The 19,476-nt window shown below is 40.9% G+C and overlaps 1 protein-coding gene across 1 annotated transcript in view; it reads left to right on the top strand.

Moving 5' to 3' along the window:
• LOC109911032 (glutamate receptor ionotropic, delta-2-like) overlaps positions 1-19,476 on the top strand; it is a 477,476-nt gene that overhangs the window by 238,667 nt on the left and 219,333 nt on the right. The window contains exons 3-4 of the mRNA XM_048603965.1: positions 7,580-7,864; positions 9,568-9,773. Coding sequence (XP_048459922.1) covers positions 7,580-7,864; positions 9,568-9,773 — 491 coding nt within the window. The remainder of the gene's footprint in view (positions 1-7,579; positions 7,865-9,567; positions 9,774-19,476) is intronic.

The following is a 19,476-nucleotide window of genomic DNA, read 5'->3' as shown; positions in this document are numbered from 1 at the left end:
CTTAAAGCTAACAAAGAGCTCGAAATCCTGGTCTGTGAGAGATGGCCACACCTATCCAGGCTGCTTAAATTGCTCCAACTTTTAAAAAATCCCCAAGGCCTCACAAACTGTTTACATTATCACAGACAGCTCGGCACTTCTCGTTCAGTCTCCCTCCTAAAAGAAACCAGGACAAAATACACCTCTTAAAGACACAGCATCGTCACTCCTTCCACAGGGTGGCCTTTGGCTGTACTCATATCAAGGCAGGCTGGCTAGGTACCCCTCTCCAAGCAGTTAAAACCACCCACTGTCACATCAGGAGGCAATAGAAAATCACAGGCAACCTTGTTTCAGAGCCTTAGCAAATTGGCTGCGTGTTTCAACAGTGCAAGTCACCTACACTTGCTACTATGTGGAATGCGATTAGAAATCTAGCACACCGACTGGCATTGATATCTTTGAGCCCATCCACATCAGCTCCCAACCCAGCAGTAGCCAGAAGTTCTGCCCATCATTCCATCAGCACCAGGTGTCCTTCAAATCCGAGCTCACACGAGTCAGAATATTGCAGTAAAAATACATCATCATTCTGCTACCACACAGACAGGTCCTTCATTTAAGTGGCCACAGCATCTCCCTGGATTGAGCCAGGCTTCATTTCCATACTGAAGGTTATTAAGTTAATTTTGATATATAATGCAGAGGCACTCTCTAGCAGTTCCAGGTTGTGAGCTGCCATACATAACAGGACTTAAAAGCAACTATTGAAAGCAACTGAAATAAATCGCTCAAAACAGAAGTGGGATCTGTGGATTTGAGAGAGCAGCAGTACTCCTTTTGACTCTACAAAGCTAGCCATGGACTGGTATCAGCCTGCACTCACCCCAACCATGCTCACTCGCCAATTGCCTTCCATATCCACCTCTCCCCAACCTTCACTGGAGCTTTTGCAGAACTCAGTGCCAGTTAACATTGGTTAGGGAGGTCCAACAGCTTGCTTGTGTTATTATGTGAGTCCTGAGGATGAACTTAGGTTAGTACCAAGAGCACACTTGGTCTTGGGGATATGGGGTGTAAATGTACCCAGGTCCCAGTGAGACAACCACCATAAAGAAGTGTCAGCCTGATCTCCCTCATTCCAGTGACTGATCTGTACAGCTCAGCTTTGCACTGTGGGCTGCATATTTCCATAGAAAAGCAAGGACATTAGCTGCAATCATGTTTTTGAAAAAAAAGCCTAATAAAAGAGAAAATCACATAATCCTTCTATGCTAAGAATCACACAATATGTGTGGGTTTGCCAAGGCCCTATGCAGTTGAAGCAAGACACCCATGCTCCTTCATGCATTGCAACAGAAACTATATTTCAGAAGAAGCTTGTTGACTGTGCAGCATTTTTGGACATCTTGAGAGCAGGAAAGTCATTACATAAATGAAAGCTGTTATTTAAAATAAAGTTTTGCCCATCAGCAAGTGATTTACTAAAGCGTTAGGTTTCTCAGAAACCTTAACTAACAAAGCAGCAGTATCCCAGCTACACATGGTTTTTAAAAAATATGTATTCATTTCTGGGATGTGAGCATCTTTGGCCAGACCCTTGCCTAACTGTCCCTGAGAAGTTGATGGTGAACTTCCTTCTTGAAGCACAGCAACCCATCTGGTGTAGGTACAGCCACAGTCCTGTTAGGAAAGGAATTCCAGCATTTTGACATAGTGACAACAAAGGAACAAACCTCTATAATTCCATGTCAAGCTGACATGTGGCTCAGAGGGGAAATTGCAGGTGGTGGTCTTCCTTTGTGTCTATTGCTGTTGTTCATCCAAGTGGTAGAAGTGATAGATTTGGAAGGTGTGGTTGAACTAGATTTGGTGAATGGCTGCTGTAGATCTTATGAATGGCACACACTGCTCCGTCTCAGCCCTGTTGGTGGAAGGAATGAATATTCAAAGAGGTGGATAAGGTGCTGATTAAGCAAACTGCCTTGTCTCTGTGTTGAACTTTGAACATTTTTCCAGTTGCTCTTCGATTGATCTGCTTGTAGCTTTAATTCCACTTTCCTGTCTGTTCCTCCTAATTCTTGAATTCCTCATTGATTAAAAATACAGGTAGTTTGCCTATAACGCGATAGTTGTGTTCTTGTGTGACCTCACACTATAGAAAATCACATTATTAGGAGAATCACGATAGAAAATCGCTATACCTGTACAGCAGGAAGTTCATGTTATCCAAGCAGCATCCACTATTCATCAATCGCATTATAGCCAATTTGTGTTAACGAAACACGCATTATAGCAGAACTACCTGTATGTGTAACTCAGCCTTGAATTGATGCAATGAAGCAACTTCTACTACTCCCTTGGAAAGAAAATTACAAGATTAATGACACTGAGGGAAAAACATTTGCCTCCTTTCCAATATAATTTGGAAATCCCTTATTCTTGAACTGTGACCTGTAGCACTAGACTTCCCCAAAGGAGGCAGACCCCTCTCAGCATCAATCTTGTCAGAAACCCTCAGAATGTTAGATTTTAATAACGTCACTCCATTCCTTCTAAACTCCAAAAAATATAGGTCCAAGCTCCATAACCTTTCCTTATAAAACAATTCTTTAATCCCAGGAAATTAGCCAAGTGAATTTTCTCTGAGAGAGCAAGAACTGTAGATGCTGGAATCAGAGTCAACACAGTGTGGAGCTGGAGCAACACAACAGATCAGGCAGCCTCAGAGGAGCAAGAAAGTCGACGTTTCGGGTCGGAACCCTTCATCAGGACTGGGGAGGTGTAAGGGAGCTGGGAAATAACTAGAGGGAGGGAACGTGGGGCTTGGAGAAGCACCTGGGATGGTAATACTTGGATGCAGTTACAGGGTAATAGGGATTGGTCAGTGAGGTGCGAGGAGCAGACAGGTGGGAAAGAAGATGGACAGGTTGTGCCAGATCAAGGAGGCGGGAATGAGAGGGAGGGTTGGTCATGGGATGAGGCTGGGGGTGGGGAATTTTTGAAGCTGGTGAAATCCATGTTGAAGCCAACAGGCTGTAGGCCCTCAAGGCGAAATATGAGGTATTGTTCCTTTAGTTTGGATGTGGTGGCATTGTGACACTGGAGGAGGTCCAGGATGGACATGTCATCAAGGAAATGGGAGGGGGAGTTAAAATGGTTGGCAACCAGAAGGCATTCTTATTATAACGTACAGAACGCAGATGCTCCGCGAATCAGTTACCGAGTCTGTGCTTGGTCTCACCGATGTGGAGGAGATCACATTGGGAACAATGGATACAGTAGACCAGGTTGGAGGACGTACAAGTGAACCCCTGTCAGATTTGGAAGGATTGTTTGGGGCCTTGGATGGAGGTGAGAGGAGAGATGTAGGGGCAGGTGTAACACCTCCTGCAGTTGCAGGGAAAGGTGTGATGGGGTTAGTGGGGAGTGTGGAGCGGACGAGGGAGTCGCAGAGTGAGTAGTCCCTATGAAAGGCAGATGGGGGTGGGAGGGAAATATCTGTTTGGTTGTGGGCTTGGATTGTAGGTGGCGGAAGTGGTGGAGGATGATACGCTGGTTGCGGAGATTGGTGGGGTGGTATGTGAGGACCAGGGGGATTCTGTCCTTATTTTTGTTGAGGGGAGGGGGTGTGGGAAATGCAAGAGACGTGGTTGAGAGCATTGTGGATCAACGGAGAAGGGAAGTTGTAGTCCTTGAGTGGGAGGACATCTTGGATGTCCTGGAGTGGAACACGCCAACTTGACAGCAGATGCAGCGGAGGCGGTGGAATTGGGAGTAAGTGATTGCATTCTTGCAGGAGGGTGGGTGAGAGGAGGTGTGGTCAAAGTAGCTATGGGAGTTGGTAGGTTTGAATTAGATGTCAGTGCTGAGACGGTTACCAGAGACGGAAACGGAGAGGTCCAGGAAGGGGCGGTTGGTATCAGAGATGGTCCAGGTGAATTTGAGGTTGGGGTGAAAGGTATTGGTAAAGTTGAAGAACTGTTCAAGGTCCTCATGGAACATGAGGCAGTGCTGATACAGTCATCGATGTAGCTCAAAGCTCAGACCCATACGGGTGCCCATAGCCACCCCATTAGTTTGTAGGAAGTGGGAGGAGTTAAAGGAGAGGTTGTTGAAGGTAAGGACAAGCTCTGTTAGGCAGATGAGGGTGTCGGTGGAGGGGGACTGTTTGGGCCTGTGGGAGAGGAAGAAGCGGAGGGCTTTTAGGCCATCTGCGTGGAGGGATACAGGTGTAATATGTCTATCTAATATGTCCATGGTGAAGATGAGGTGTTGGGAGCCAGGGAATTGAAATTCTTGGAGGAGGTGGAGGGCGAGAGTAGTGTCCTGAACATAGGTGGGCAGTTCCTAGAACAGGGAGGAAAAGACGGAGTCGAGGTAAGCGGAGATAAATTCAGTGGGGCAGGAGCAGGCAGAGGCAATGGGTCAACCAGGGCAGTCAGGTTTGTGGATTTTTGGAAGGAGGAAGAAACGGGTGGTGCGGGGTTGGAGAATGAAGAGGTTGGAGGTGGTTGATGGGAGGTCACCTGAGGTCTTGAGGTTATTGATGGCTTGGGAGATGATGGTTTGGTGATCGGTGTGGGGTCAGAATCAAGGGGGCAGTATGAGGAGGTGTCAGAGAGTTGGCGCCTGGCCTCCACAATGTAAAGGTCAGTGCACCATACCACCACTGCGCCTCACCCCTCCCTTATACGCGGGTTTGATAGTGAGGTTAGGGTTGGAGTGGAGGGAGCGGAGGGTTGTGCGTTCCGTGGGGGAGAGGTTGGAGTGAGTGAGGGGGTCGAGAGATTAAGGCAGTCGATGTTGAGACAGCAGTTGGAAATGAAGAGGTCGGAGGACAGCAGGAGGCCATGAGGTGGTGTCCAGGAGGATGAGGTTTGTTGGAGGTGGGAGAAGGGGTCAGCAGAGGGTGGGTTAGATTCCAGTCAAAGAAATAGGCATGGAGGTGGAGGCAGTGGAATGAGATTTTGACATCCAGACATGAACGGAATTCATTGATGTGTGGGCGGAGGGGAATGAAGGTGAGTCCTTTGCTGAGGAATGACCATTCGTCCTCAGTGAGGGGGAGGTCTGGGGAGGGATGGTGAATACCCGGCAGGGCTGGAGACTGGGGCTCGGTTTACACTTGTATCCCCCATGCAGATGGCCTAAATACCTTCCACTTCTTCCTGTCCCGCAGGCCCAACCAGTCCCCTTGGTCCTCGCATACCACCCCACCAACCTCCACGTCCAGCATATCATCCTCCACCACTTCCGCCACCTACAATCTGACCCCACCACCAAAGATATATTTCTCTCCCCACCCCATCTGCCTTTCATAGTGACCGCTCACTCCGCGATTCCCTCATCTACTCCACACTCCCCACCAGCCCCACCACATCCGGCACCTTTCCCTGTAACCACAGGAGGTGCTACACCTGCCTCTACACTTCCCCTCTCACCTCCATCCAAGGCCGAAGGCCGACTTTCCAAATCCAACAGATGTACACCTGTACATCCTCCAACCAGGTCTACTGTATCTGTTGCTCTCGATGTGGCCTCCTCTACATCAGTGAGACCCAGCTCAGACTTGGTGACCGATTCATGGAGCATCTGCGCTCTGTATGAAACAAACAACAACACCTTCCAGTTGCCAACCATTTTAACTCCCCCTCCCACTCCCTTGATGACATGTCCATCCTGGGCCTCCTCCAGCGTCACAATGGCGTCACACACAAACTAGAGGAACAACCCTCATATTCCACCTCAAGAGCCTACATCCCAATGGCCTCAACACAGAATTCACCAGTCTTAAAATTTCCCCACCCCTGGCCTCATCCTATGTCCAACCCTCACTCTCATCCCCGCCTCCTTGACCTGTCCATCTTCTTTCCCACCTATCTGCCCTACCCTTCCACTGAACAGTCCCCACTATCACTACCTGCACTCACCTATCACCATCCCACCTACCTTCCCCCAGCCCCACCCCTCCTCTCTCTATTTATTTCCCAGCTCTCTTATCCCTCCACACTTCTGAAGAAGGGTCCCGACCTGAAATGCCAACATTCCTACTCCTCTGATGCTGCCTGACCCACGGTGTTCCTCCAGCTCCACGCTGTTTTGACTCTGAATTTTTTCTGAGTAGTTTCTGATCCAAATATGCCTGTCCTTAAGTATAGAGATCAAAACTAGACCAAGTACTTGAGACATTGTCCAGTTGTAGCAAAACTTTTTTACTTTTATATTCTGTCTCCCTTGCCACAAAGTCCAACATTTTACTTGTCTTCCTAATTACTTGCTGTATCTGCATGCTAACATTGTGATTCAAGGACAGAATACCCAGTTCTCTCTGTATTGAAGCTTCTGCAGTCTCTATCCACTTAAGTAATATTCATCTCAAATGGATTTTTGAAGCAGCCCTTTTTCCCAATACCACACTTCTTCTTAATCTACTAACCCCTATTTCCCACACTATCATCTCGTACATGTATGATTAGTTTGTGGATGCTTTTGCTTTCAAGAGTGAATTGTTTATTTTGGCACATGTTCCCTTCCTGTTACCCAAATAACAAATCCTTTCTTCAGGGTCCTGTCCTGTGGTAGCCCTGAATGCTTGCCACTCTACATCCTCACTCATTTTTCCACCTCCTTCCACTTGAAATCCATTCCCAATAAATTCATGCTACCCTACTTTATCTCATCAACATGCTATCCTTTGATTATATCATATGAAGTCTTGGACTTAGATTTGATGTGTTTATAAATAAGACCTAAATGCTCCTCTCCATCTCCTTTCATTAATATTTCACTCTCTCAAGTTTCCAGCGAATACAATCTTAGATTATCCATGGCTTCCTCCATTTAAAAATTGAAAAGACCAAATCTATTACATTTAAACCCCATCACCAGCATTGAATCTCTATTAATATCCGTTCACTTAATTCTGGCTGAAACTTCTGGTTAAACCAGATTATTCATAAGTTGATTGTTCATCATCTCCTCTACCATATATATGTTCGTATTCTTATTCACATTTAACCGTCCATGAAATCATCCATATATTCGTTAGCTGTAGACTTTCAATGCTTTCCTGGTCAGCCTGTTCTCCTACACTCCACAAATTGCAACTTATTCAAAACTGTACTGGCTGCATTGTATCTGAGAACAAGTCATGCTGACCCATCTCATCCATTCACACTGACCTGCTTTGACTCCTGGTCCTTGACTTCTTGAATTTAAAATTCTAATTCTTACTTTAAATCTGCCCATGAGAACACTTCTCTCTACCTTAATTTCACCCTCCATCCATACAACCCATATTCTCTGATCCTCAGGGTCCATCCTTTTCAGTGTTCTCCCTTCGTTACGCTATTGGCAATTTTGTTCTCAATAGTGTGGAAACCATGCTCTGGAATCCTGTTTCTCAGAAACTCTCCACCTCCTTGCCATATGAGAAAAGTCTCTTACAATCCACATTTCACCCTTTTTCTTAGTTTCCTTAGTTTCCTTTTTCTTATCCCTCCTTGAAACACGTTAGGATGTCAGTCATAGTTAGCAGCACTATATAAATGCTACTGCTGTTGTTTGATCATTAATGGAAAATATCTCTCTTTTTCAGCCTGTGATCTTGTGTCGCAAGGGATTTTGGCTCTTGTTAGCTCTACTGGCTGTGCACCTTCAGCTTCACTGCAGTCCTTTGCAGATGGAATGCATATTCCTCACCTCTACATTCAGCGCACACCAGCTGGAACTCCACGTTCTCAATGTCCTATTACAAGGAATACAAGAAACAGTGATTACACGCTTTCTGTCCGTCCTCCTGATTACTTCAATGAAGTGATTCTCAAAGTAATCACAGAATTTTCCTGGCAGAAGTTCATGATATTCTATGATGATGCATATGGTAATAACATAACCTTGTTTTCCTTTTAATTGTCAAGTGTAAATAACTGTTCTAGTTCTAATGGTTTCAATACTGATGTAATGCTTTTAATTATTTGAAGCAAGAAGATTTGATCTATATACATTGCACCCACTTTTTAATACAAATGAGAAGGCTGAGTTTACAGCAATATCATGTTTTCAATCATGATACTGAAAATGAACCTAAACTCAACATTTCAAATAATTAATATTGTATGTTTAGAACATGACTGTGTCAAATACAAGGGAAACAAAAATGAAAAATATGGTGTGTCAAATTGAAGAGTTTTATTTTGTTTTATGGCAAGAACTTGTACTGATCTGTGAATTTAAAGAGATATAGTCTTTCTCCCTTTTCCAACATTCCTGGCACAGAATTTCTATGATTTCTCTAAGCAATAAAAAAAGGATAACATTAGGACAGGAGTAGTTTGATGGATAGAGCTGGGAGTTACAATAACTGTAATACAGCACTGCAGATGTGTAACATGCCAATACAAGCTTGATCATACATGAATTCTCCACAATATTATTTATTTCAGATTTTGCCTTGACATCCAGCACCTGACATTATTAATTGCTGGATTCAGCACGGGAAAATTAATATAGATCAAAGAGAATTGTTCCATAATAATGAGTTAACTGACATTTCATAAAAGTTATGAAATGAAAGTATGTACCTGATTTGATTGTTTGCCTATTCTTAAATTGTAGCTTTCTTTCCCAGTATTTGAAAGCAAGCTTTTAGTAAGTAGGCACTTGACAATTAAAATTACTCAGCTATCTCTTCCTAAATTTGTTTCTGGGAGTTTCATTTCTTTGGGGTGTTCCCTTTAGCAGCTGGTTAATATGTTGGCATTACATTTCTGTCTGTGCTATTTTAATGCACTTACTAGTTAATTTGTTTTTAATGGGTTAACAACTGCAATTAAATAGCAGACGTTGCAATTTAACACAAACATGCTAACCAGTGCACTAAGTAGCTCACAGAGAAAACTAAATCCCCTAATGTGCAGATTCTGAAATTAGGGAATGTAATTGTGAGTTAATTTTTCCTGCCAGTATCTGTTGCACATGAAATGTAGCACAATAATTCCCATTGAATTCCCAGTGAACATGCCTGGATATCCAGTTGGTATGTTTCTTATTGGGGCATTGCTGCTTGTTAAAATACTTAATTGTGATTATCACAGAGAGCTTTGATTTGTTGGCTTACATTCTGTGATGGTGTCGGAATGCTGCCAAAGGGAGAACACAGTATTTGAAAATTAAGTGGTTTGCTCATTGGCAGAAAACCACAGAGCCCATGCAGTGTAGTGATAGTATTCCTACCTCTGGGCTACTAGGTCTGGGTTCAAGTCTTCCTGCCACAGATGAGTATTGTAACATGCCTGAACAGGTTGATGATAAATATTTTACAGACAGCATCAAAACAACAATAATTGTTTTTTTCCATTGTTAATTTAAATACTTACCCATAAGTTAATTTATTGCATGTATATAAGCACACTAAATCTCTTCTTTCAGAATTAAAAAAAATCTCATGTTTTGATATTAGTTTAATGGATACTTGTAATTACTTTGTGCAGCATAATCATAAAACAATTAATTGGACAACTTTTTTTTTACAGTATACCTTAACGTGTTGAAATCTCATACATAATATTTTGCACATTTGTACAGATATTCGTGGGATTCAAGAATTTTTGGGCCAAGCTGGTCAACAGGGAATAGAGATTTCACTGCAAAAGGTTGAGGCCAGCATAGGCAGCATGTTCACAGGCCTTTTCTCCACGCTTGGGTTTGATGAGCTGAGCCGTTTCCGAGACATGCTTCGAAGAGCCCTACTTTTCCTTAACCCACGTACTGCAAAGACCTTCATTAGTGAGGTAACAAATTTCATACCTTGGGTGTTATATACAGAGAAGTCTGAAATTGAAACAGCAAATTTTGAAAAAAAAAACACAAGCAGGCCCATGAGCATCACCAACATCCTTACGTAAATAAAACCGTCATCGTACTGAATACTACACTTCAGTTGAGCATTATGAAACAAAGTATGACATCAAGCCACATGTGGAGGTATGGATCAGGTAGGCTGGCTTCAAGGTGCATCTAACAGGAAAGTGAGATAGTGAGTTGGAGAGGTGCAGGGAGAGTATTTCAGAGTCCAGGGCCTATTCAACTAAACGTATCACCATCAATAGTGGAGCAATTAAAACTGAGATAATTTAAAATTTACAGTTAGCTCTGAGTTATCAGGCCGGAAGAGATTATAGAGACAGGGATGGATGAGGCATGTGTCATTTGAAAACAAGGCAAAAACATATAAATCAAGATTACAGGGCGACATTGGAAATAGACTCTCTATGAGTGAAAACATCAGCAAGGAATTTTTTGGATGACTTCGTGTTTATGAAGGGTAGAATGTGAGTCACCAATGCATTGGACTAGAGGAAATAAAAGCATAATTGAGGGTTTCAGCAGTGGATGAACAGAGTCAGAGGCAAATTGGGTGATGTTGCTGAGGTAGACACAGTAGATTTTAGTAATGGCACAAATATGGGTTAGAAGCTTATCGTGTGATCAAATGCAACATCAAGATTGTTTATAGACTGACTTAATCTCAGAACCAAAAGTAGAAATTGCTGGAAAGGCTCAGCCAATCTAGCAACATCTGCGGTGAGAAATCAGAGTTAACGTTTCGGGTTCACAGAATTGATGGTAGCTAGGAAAAAGTTGGGTTTTATGCAGAAATGCTAATTCTGATTTCTCTCCACAGATACTACTAGACTTGCTGAGCCTTTCAGCAATTTTTGCTTTTGTTTCTGATGTCCAGCATCCACAGTTCTTCCAGTTTTTGTTTTGACTTAATCTCCGACTGTTGTCAAGGAGAGGGTAGAGTCAGTAACAAGGAAATTAGTTTGGACCAGTCGCCAGAAAAAATTGTATTTAGTTGTAGTTCATTCTGGTCAACTAGTACTGGATGTTGAATACAAGTTTGATAATTTGAGAAATATGCTAAAGGGAGTATGAAGGATGGTTAATCTTTCTAGTATCTATATAATCCAAGGTAGGAATAATTGGTCTGGTAGAAGATGGTAGTTATCAAAATCAAGATTGGTGATAATCCATAAACTACTGTTACCTTGCACTTAGTATCTATTTTATATCTGTAAAAGAAAGTACAAATCTTATAAAAAATGGATGTTCTATGAAATTGTTCATTCTGATTTATAAATTGCACAGCCTTTGCGGAATGGTACACTGGGAGCTAATCAGTACAGTAATTCAAAATGTCTGTAACTATTTTTTTCCATTCACGATGGCTCAGTGGTTAGCACTGCTGCCTCACAGCGCCAGGGACCCGAGTTCGATTCCACCCTCGGGTGACTGTCTGTGTGGAGTTTGCACATTCTCCCCGTGTCTGCGTGGGTTTCCTCTGGGTGCTCCGGTTTCCTCTCACAGTCCAAAGATGTGCAGGCTAGGTGGATTGGCCATGCTAAATTGCCCATAGTGTTCAGGGATGTGTAGATTAGGTGGGTTTTAGGGGGATGGGTCTGGGTGAGATGCTCTGAGGGTCGGTGTGGACTTGTTGGGCCAAAGGGCCGGTTTCCACACTGTAGGGATTCTATGATTCTATGAACTTTATTGTTTATTCTCCAATTCTAGATCAAGTAGTGAATCTTCCTTTGCTGGACTCTTGGATTAGTAAACAATCCTGCACACATTGTAGGAACTTGATTTTCCTTTACATTCCTTTTCCATTCAATTAATTTTCTGATAGTTATTCTTTCCATTACTCATGTCCCTCATTTGTTTGTATCTTTCTTTCTTCACCAAACTCCCACTTTTAGGGGTTTTGAATGACCCTTATCAATGTTATTGATCCTTTATCACTTGTCTCGATCCACATGGATTCTGTGTCTTATTGATGGTTGTGTTGTATTTTCAAACTGCCATAATGGTTTCTTTGATAATTATAGCTTTTTTCTCCTAAATTTTCCAAATATGTTATACCTAGTTGTGTTTTAGTCATAGTAATGATTTTTGTCTTACCATTTGTCATTAATTCCTACCGCATCTGGATTTTTGTAACACATGACTATTTCCAATTACTCTTTTATTCTTGGTTTTAGTCCAGCATGTAATTTAATTAACTTTTATTAACAGTCTATTCCTAATCCTTTTTTATACATGCTCTACAACTCATTATTTCCTCACCATATATACATCTGCCTCTATCCTCGCTTATCCCTGCTTGTAGTTTTATCTGTTCCATACTTTTCCATTTGCTTAGATTATACTTCAGATCATTTCATTTTTCATACTTCTCGCCTTCATCTTATTAATTTGGAAGGAGTTTATCCCATCAGTACAGCTGTTTCCTGTACCAATAATTCTGTAGGCGTCTCAATTAAAAAAAAAATCTATTCTGCTCATTCTCCTTTCCTGCAACACCTTTCTTGAACAGCTTTCTGAGCCGTAGTACCTTGGTCTGCATAGTAGCTGATCTCCCTGTAGTCTTTCCTGTGGTCTTCACAGATAGAGAGTCTATATTGAGAGAGCAAATGTCTGCAGGATCTCCTTTTGAATTGCTCCCAGATCCATGCAATCTCATTCTCTGCGAATCACACTCTCCCATTCCTGAACTTATGCTTTTTTCTTGGTTGTAACTGTGTATAAATGCTGTTTATATTGTGTGTATAGCCATCCAGAAATTCCAGAACCATATACTAATCACTAGCCAATTGATCTAACCAACCCTTCTTACCTTACCTTAGTACGTGCTTATTTACAGGTAATGATCTTCTTGTCAGTTTTTAAGATTTTTCCTTGTTATTAGCATGCTAACTTGTAAGAAATGTTAAAACACTCGATGAATGTTTATTTTTAGGCTGCCTCATGCTTACATAAGCTTCTAAAATGTTCAAAGCCAAAAGAAACACTCCCATTACTTCTTTCAATAATTTCCAAAAGTTAACAGTGTGATCAGTGCTCATGTTCTCTCTGCAGTGTCTTTTAAAAGATTTTACCTTTCTGAATGAGGGGATGTTGGGCTGAGAAATGCTAACAAATTACGTTTTCAAAATGAAAATGCAAGTTATGCACCACTTTTGACTTGAGCCAAGTTGCTGTCTCTATTGTACTTTAGTTATTTGTTAAAAAGTGCTTCACAATATTGCAGATTGAATTGTAACCCATTTTAGTGTGTGCTCTCTGAGGATATACCTAACCTCTGTTCAGCATTCTCACTCAGGAAGCCAGGATCTGTCAGTACCCTGAATTGTTGAATAAATGTGCTAAATCACAACAGTCAATATAATAGTGTTCCCAGTTCCAGCCTGATTGGCACAGGTAGAATGGAGCTTCAGCCAATTCCAGTGGCCAAGTTTTATCAGCCTGCCACTTGTTCAGTTCCAAACCAAAATGGCTTGACAGTTAGCTTGATACAGTTGACCATCAGTTCAAGACACAGTGGGCTCAAGGAAATTTGATAATTACATCTGCAAGGAAATCACCATTGCTACCTAATTCATGTTTTATGTAAAGTAGAAGTTGATAATATTACAACTGTGGAATTAACAATCAGCACATTTAAAGAAATATCCCATTACCCGTTGCCCTTGGGTATTTGCTACCTGCAATTTAAAATTACAGTCAGCTGAACAGGGTGGAAGTGCAGTGTTAAGTCTCCCATTCAATTTTACCTGCCATTTGCCAATTTTTGGTTGGAAGTTTGAGTTCAAATCAACTGCAAAATATTAATACAGCAAATTTTGTCAAGTTGAAGTCCATGCAGACGACTTTGAGAAGCTTGTAAACAGAGGCACAGAAGGCACTGAGGAGAATACAAAATGCTGGATTTAGAGTGCAGCATTCTTGTGGGCAGAACGAAAAACTCACAAATTTGATTTGCAACTAAGTTGGCTCTTCCCTATACGCAACAAGTCAGCCAGTAAGATTTAATTGTTTTCTAAGGACGTCTTCTAACAACTAAAATACTCAGCTTAATTTTTAAAAGCTTGTTGAAGGCCCCAGCAGCAATAAGTTCCAATACTAATAACCATTCCAGAAAATAAAATGTATGATCAAATTCTGTTTGAAAACATTAAAAAGCAGAATGTTGATAGCTCTCTAATGTTTTAATAAATGACCTATTATTTTCAGATGGCCAGGATTATTAATTTTATTTAAATTTGGTGAAGCGAAACCTGCAATTGTATCTGTTTTACCCTGCTTCTATAAATAATGGCACATCTGCAATGAGTGCACGTAGGCAATGGAATACAACATCGCAATCATACTTCGTCAAGTCGTAACAGCTGTGAATTCAGGTTTCTGTTTACAGTGCAGTTTTCCCAAAATGTGAAAATAAGTTACAACCCATGTTTGCTTCAAATTTCATGGTAAACTTATCTCCTGAACGTTGCTGTTTCTCATGCTGTACACATTCCAAACATGGTTAATATAAATCTACTCATCATGCTGACAGTTTATACTATCCTGTAGGAAGTAAGCAGAATGAGAAACACATTTTATGATGTTTTGAATGAGGCCCATATCGAATGCAACCTAGCAGTTTCACAAGATTGATCAGTTTGTAGTTGTCAAAACTGACTGTTCAATCAGCAGAAGCTGCTTCAATGTGTCTTTAATTACTAAAGAGTTTGGCAGTACAAGCAGCCAGTCTTTGAATAAGTTAATGAATAAAGTTCAGACTAATTCTATGGACTTTACTGACAATTTAGCTGCATTTTTGTCTCGCTTCTGTCCATTTACAGTTCACTCATTGTACATTGTGGGTTAATGTCTCTGCCACGAGTGTTGCAAATTCTAAGGCAAATTGCAGCAGAAATTATAACCAACTTGAAAGGCACTTCTCCCCTTGTGGTTTGCTCAATTTATTTGCATACCATCAGATGCAAAATCTGTCCTTAACTAGTCCAGAAAAAAACATTTTAAAAAGTATTTTTTTTTTAAAAAACAATCCTTCATTTCTTTAAAAGTGATAACTTTGTGATATTTGATTGAAACAGCTGAAAATAAGGTCCCCCCAACCCACAAATTAAACATTTTAATCTCAGGATCAATTAATTGTGAGTGACCCAAATCTAAATTCACTTTCTAGAAATATTCTAATTATTAAGAGTGCATTAGTCAGTTTCTTACTGAATTAAAATGAAAATCAGATTTAAGAGCTTTTAGAATTCATCTTTTTAGTGCCCTTGCAATGAAAAGATTCAGCTTAATTTTTAAAAGCTTGTTGAAGGCCCAAGATGTATTCAATTAGTAGAAATTTCCAATGGTGATTAGTTTACCTAGGCCCATGGCCAATGGTGTTTCTATACCAGATACAAAAGATCACTCATGCATGGTTACAATGAGACCAAGCTATATTGATATTCCGAGTCTCAGAAATTCCAGCCTCTGAATAGTTGGAGACTGGACATAACCTGAAGGATATGTGTTGGGAACTTGTGGAAATCTAAAAGCACTGATTGCCCAGGGAGTTTGAATTTCTGATGGACAATTACTTGGCATCTGGAGGCCTTCATAGAAAGGCCCAACTCTGAGTTGGAATTTTTGACTTTGGAGGGTTCCAAATCACCCAACGTAAGGATGAGGAATTAAAACTTGCTCCAATCCTGGCAAACTAGAAAACTGACAACCCCACCCCTTCTCAGATGCCTAACATCCACCCACCCATATAAGCCTGACACAGACTCCATATTCTACCTTGACAACCACCCCAGTCCCCTCCTATTTCCTTTCTCACATCTTCGGAGATGACCTGGGGCCAATCCTTGATAGGGCAAGATTGAACAGAAAAGTCCTGCATCCAGGAGTCTGCAGTTAATTGAATTAATGACCTCCACAGATAGGTGCAAACCTATAACTATGGAGCTTTGAAATCAGAATTCATAACAGACAGGATTGTATTTGGAATTATTTTCCTCAGTTTTTGTCAGATTTCTTGCAGTCCAAAGAAGATTTTATTTTGTAGAAACATTGTCTAAATTACGCTGGAAGCAGAAACCAGAAAGTCTCACAGACAAATCTTGAGAGCAGAAGGACAATTTTAGCACAGGAAAGCTACATAACATGCCAATTTATAAGGTATAAATGTTCTGCAGACAGACATGACATGTCTGAACAAAAATGCCTTACAAAGCAAGCAGTACCCACTTATGATAAAATAATGTTATACCTGTCAAGCTATAGATCATTTACAGGAGATGTGTTGAACGAGAACGCAGTTTCATAGCTGCAAAAAACTAACTACTTACTCAGAAAACAGGGTAATGCAGTAGAATATCTTCCATTAGAAAAAATATCCACATTAGGCAACATACCTACATTAGAAAATGTACCTGAGGTATTCCTAGCGGGGCGGTAGTGATCAAACCAATTTAAATTTGTCAGAACTATGTCAATGGACATTCCATTAATTTTATGCTTAATACATGTGGTGACTGGCACTGTTCCATTAGGTGAAATACGAGAAGAAGACGAAACACTTGCAGAGATGAAACCACTTGGCCTAGATGGAATAACTCTCTAGAATAAAAGAATACCCAAAGTAACTTGGCAACACAAATAGCATAAAATGACTGAAAAATGTATACATAATTCATTATCAACATTTAAAACTCTTGAACCTCAACACCTTTAAAATAGTATGAGGGGTACATCTAGTTCCAAGAAAACAAAGTGATTCGAAACAAACTGTTGGCATCCTACTGGTTAAGGTGCAAGCAATAGAAGGTTCCAATGGGCTTCCTAGATTTGTGGTGGAACTCAAAAAGAAATACAATAGAATCTATTGAGATTACCTACATTGGCACAAGGGAATTGCTTTGGATTTTTAACAGGAAAGAAGTTACAGACCTTACAGGACTGGTGAAAATGTTTTCTATTTCTCTCATCACTGAGGAAAGTTTAGAAGACAAAAGTGAAGTTTGCCAGAAGAAGTAAATACTGCAAATTAGAATAAGCAATCAAATGAATGTGAGCATGGTGTTGAATCTGTAACTGAAATTGTTCAGACAGTAAGCAGGCCTATTAAACTAATTGATACAGCAGATTTTACTTTGATTTTGGATGATGAGCTGACAAGTTCAAGAGCAACGTTTCAATCCTTTATCTTCCAAAGAAGGCTTATCAGTCCCAGTGACTAGATAATACTAAGTAAACAGCAATTCTGTAGGAGCATGATTGAAGATGTAAAAATGTCAAAATACACCAGGTAGATGAGCACAGAAGATGCACGAAAACATTCAACCTACTCAAGAAGTTGAAGCAAAGAGCTTATACACTTCGACACAGATGTATTACCAGATTGAAAATAAAAAAAATTCTGAAACATTATATAGATAAGCTGTCTGTAATTCCATAGAAACCAAACCAATATCCACAAATTTGAGACACAGTCAAAAAGAAATAACCTAGTCTGAAAATCCAGGTTACTACAAAGAAAAAGGTACTTGTTTCAACAGAGCAGCCATCTTCCATTATACACATTCATGTGATTAAAGGCCCCCAGATGATGTTATGGAATAGCTACCAACGTCTGGAGGGAAGAGTTCCTCTGTGAAGGGAATTTAGGAGAATAAAATCCTCTAGTTTAATTAATGGACTAACTATTGGATTTAATAGGAATGATATCCTCAGCAAAGGACATCCAAGAGATAAAAGATTCTCTAGTGGAGAAATGATTTACAGATGATCAATATCTACCTCAATAGTCCTCAAGCAGAAGAGCTACCTGTCTTTCTTGTCCGAAGAGAACGTGATCTGCAAGAATTCTGATGAACCTCCAGATGACCTAAGTTTGTAAGGTCAGAGACTTGCAAGGGTGTGAGAGTGGGTGGTGGCAGGGACAGGGATATAAAGTGGTGTAAATTGTAGAAGTAGTTATATGTCTGAATGGGAAAAGAAAATTCAAAATGAGGAGAAAAACTGGAGGGGGAGGTGGGGTTACAGTAGGGCTGAGGGTAGGTGTTGCAGTGGAGATATTGTGTAAGATGATGGTTCTGAAGGGGTAAGTGTTGGGGGAATCCACTAGGCTTCACCTAATCTGATAATGTTAACAGCGCTGGGTGGAACGGGGATGTGCACTCCACCCATTCCAATTATTAGTGCCTCGGTCTTCACTTGAACTTCAGGTGGAAAGACTAAACCATCCCTCAGTAGTTTAAGATTGGGATGCCCCTGTATCCTTCAATAATGTTATAGGCTTTGCCATTCAGTTAGAAGCAAAAGGCCTCACTGTACCCTTTGTCAAGCATCCCTGGTACCCATCACCTACTTTGTTTCTTCCTGCCTCTTTCACAGGATTCATCTCCATTCTTCTTACTGTAGCCATTGCTACTGACTGGCTCAGGATGCTTTCTTCCTTAGTCCCCTTTTCTGCTTCTCTTTGCTGAATACCTATGGCCCCAAGTGCTCCTCCATACAGCTTCCAGCAAGTTTCCTTAACGTGCCCTATCTTACCACAGTGAAAACATCTTAGTTTCCTGTTTTCTCCTGGGCTCTTGACCATTACCTCTCTGGCCTGAGGCAGTGATTTCTGACCCTCCCGGCTGTCCCTTCCTGATTTTCTCAAACCTCTGGGGTTGACAGAATGCGGGATTATGGACCATCTTATAGTCATTGGCCATCTGTGTTGCCTGCCTAGGATTACCAGTTTTCTGTTCCTCTACATGTGTTCCGATTGCAGGTGGTAAGGAGGTTTTAAACTCTTCCAACAAAACAATCTCTCCGAACCTTTCATGGATTTTTTCTATTCTGGATGTCCTGATCCATCTGTCAAAACTGGTCTGCTTCTCCCTCATGAACTCTAAATATGTAAGCCCTGACCGTATTCTTAGACTCCTAAACATTTATCTATAGGCCTCTAGGACCAGCTCGTAAATGTTTAAAATTGCCATTTTCATGGTTTTATAAACCCTTGAGTCCTCCTCTGACAAGGATGCAAACACATCCCACGCTTTTCCAGTAACTTTGCTCTTATGCAGTATCCCTTCTTTTCTAATAAATTTTTAAAAATCACTTTAAAAATTAGATATTAGAAGGAAAAGTTAGGGAGAATGAATAGGGTTATAACACAACAAAGGGACATAATTTACACTTTGCAGTTTGAATCCAAGAACCAATATCAGAAACATTTTTTCTGCATAATGTTTTTAAATTATTGAATAGATTTCGGGGAAGAAAAGCTGATAGATTTTAACAAACAAATGGATCCTGAAATGGGGGTGGAGGTGGACCAAACTATAGGATCATCCTGGATGGATGAGCTGGATGGGAAAAGTGGCCTTTGTCACCTATAACTATTTTGCTTTCAAAGGAAAAGTTGACAATCTTAATGCTATCGTACTCAAAAACATAAGAACCAAATTTATCTAAGATCATGTAGAAGAGATGACCTCATCTTAGGTGAGAGTACAAGGGCAACAGTGAATTGGAAGTCGACTTTTTGTTTTCAATATGAGTTTCTTTTCCATTAAGGCATTGCCTTAGCATTTTGAGTCAAAAGAGAAAGAGATATTATTCTTGCCGGAAAGTGTACTTTTATGGAAGTTAGAT

This window comes from Rhincodon typus, chromosome 12 (assembly GCF_021869965.1).
Source record: "Rhincodon typus isolate 14 chromosome 12, sRhiTyp1.1, whole genome shotgun sequence".
Lineage (NCBI taxonomy): Eukaryota > Metazoa > Chordata > Chondrichthyes > Orectolobiformes > Rhincodontidae > Rhincodon > Rhincodon typus.
This window is presented reverse-complemented; position numbering and strand designations above follow the sequence as displayed.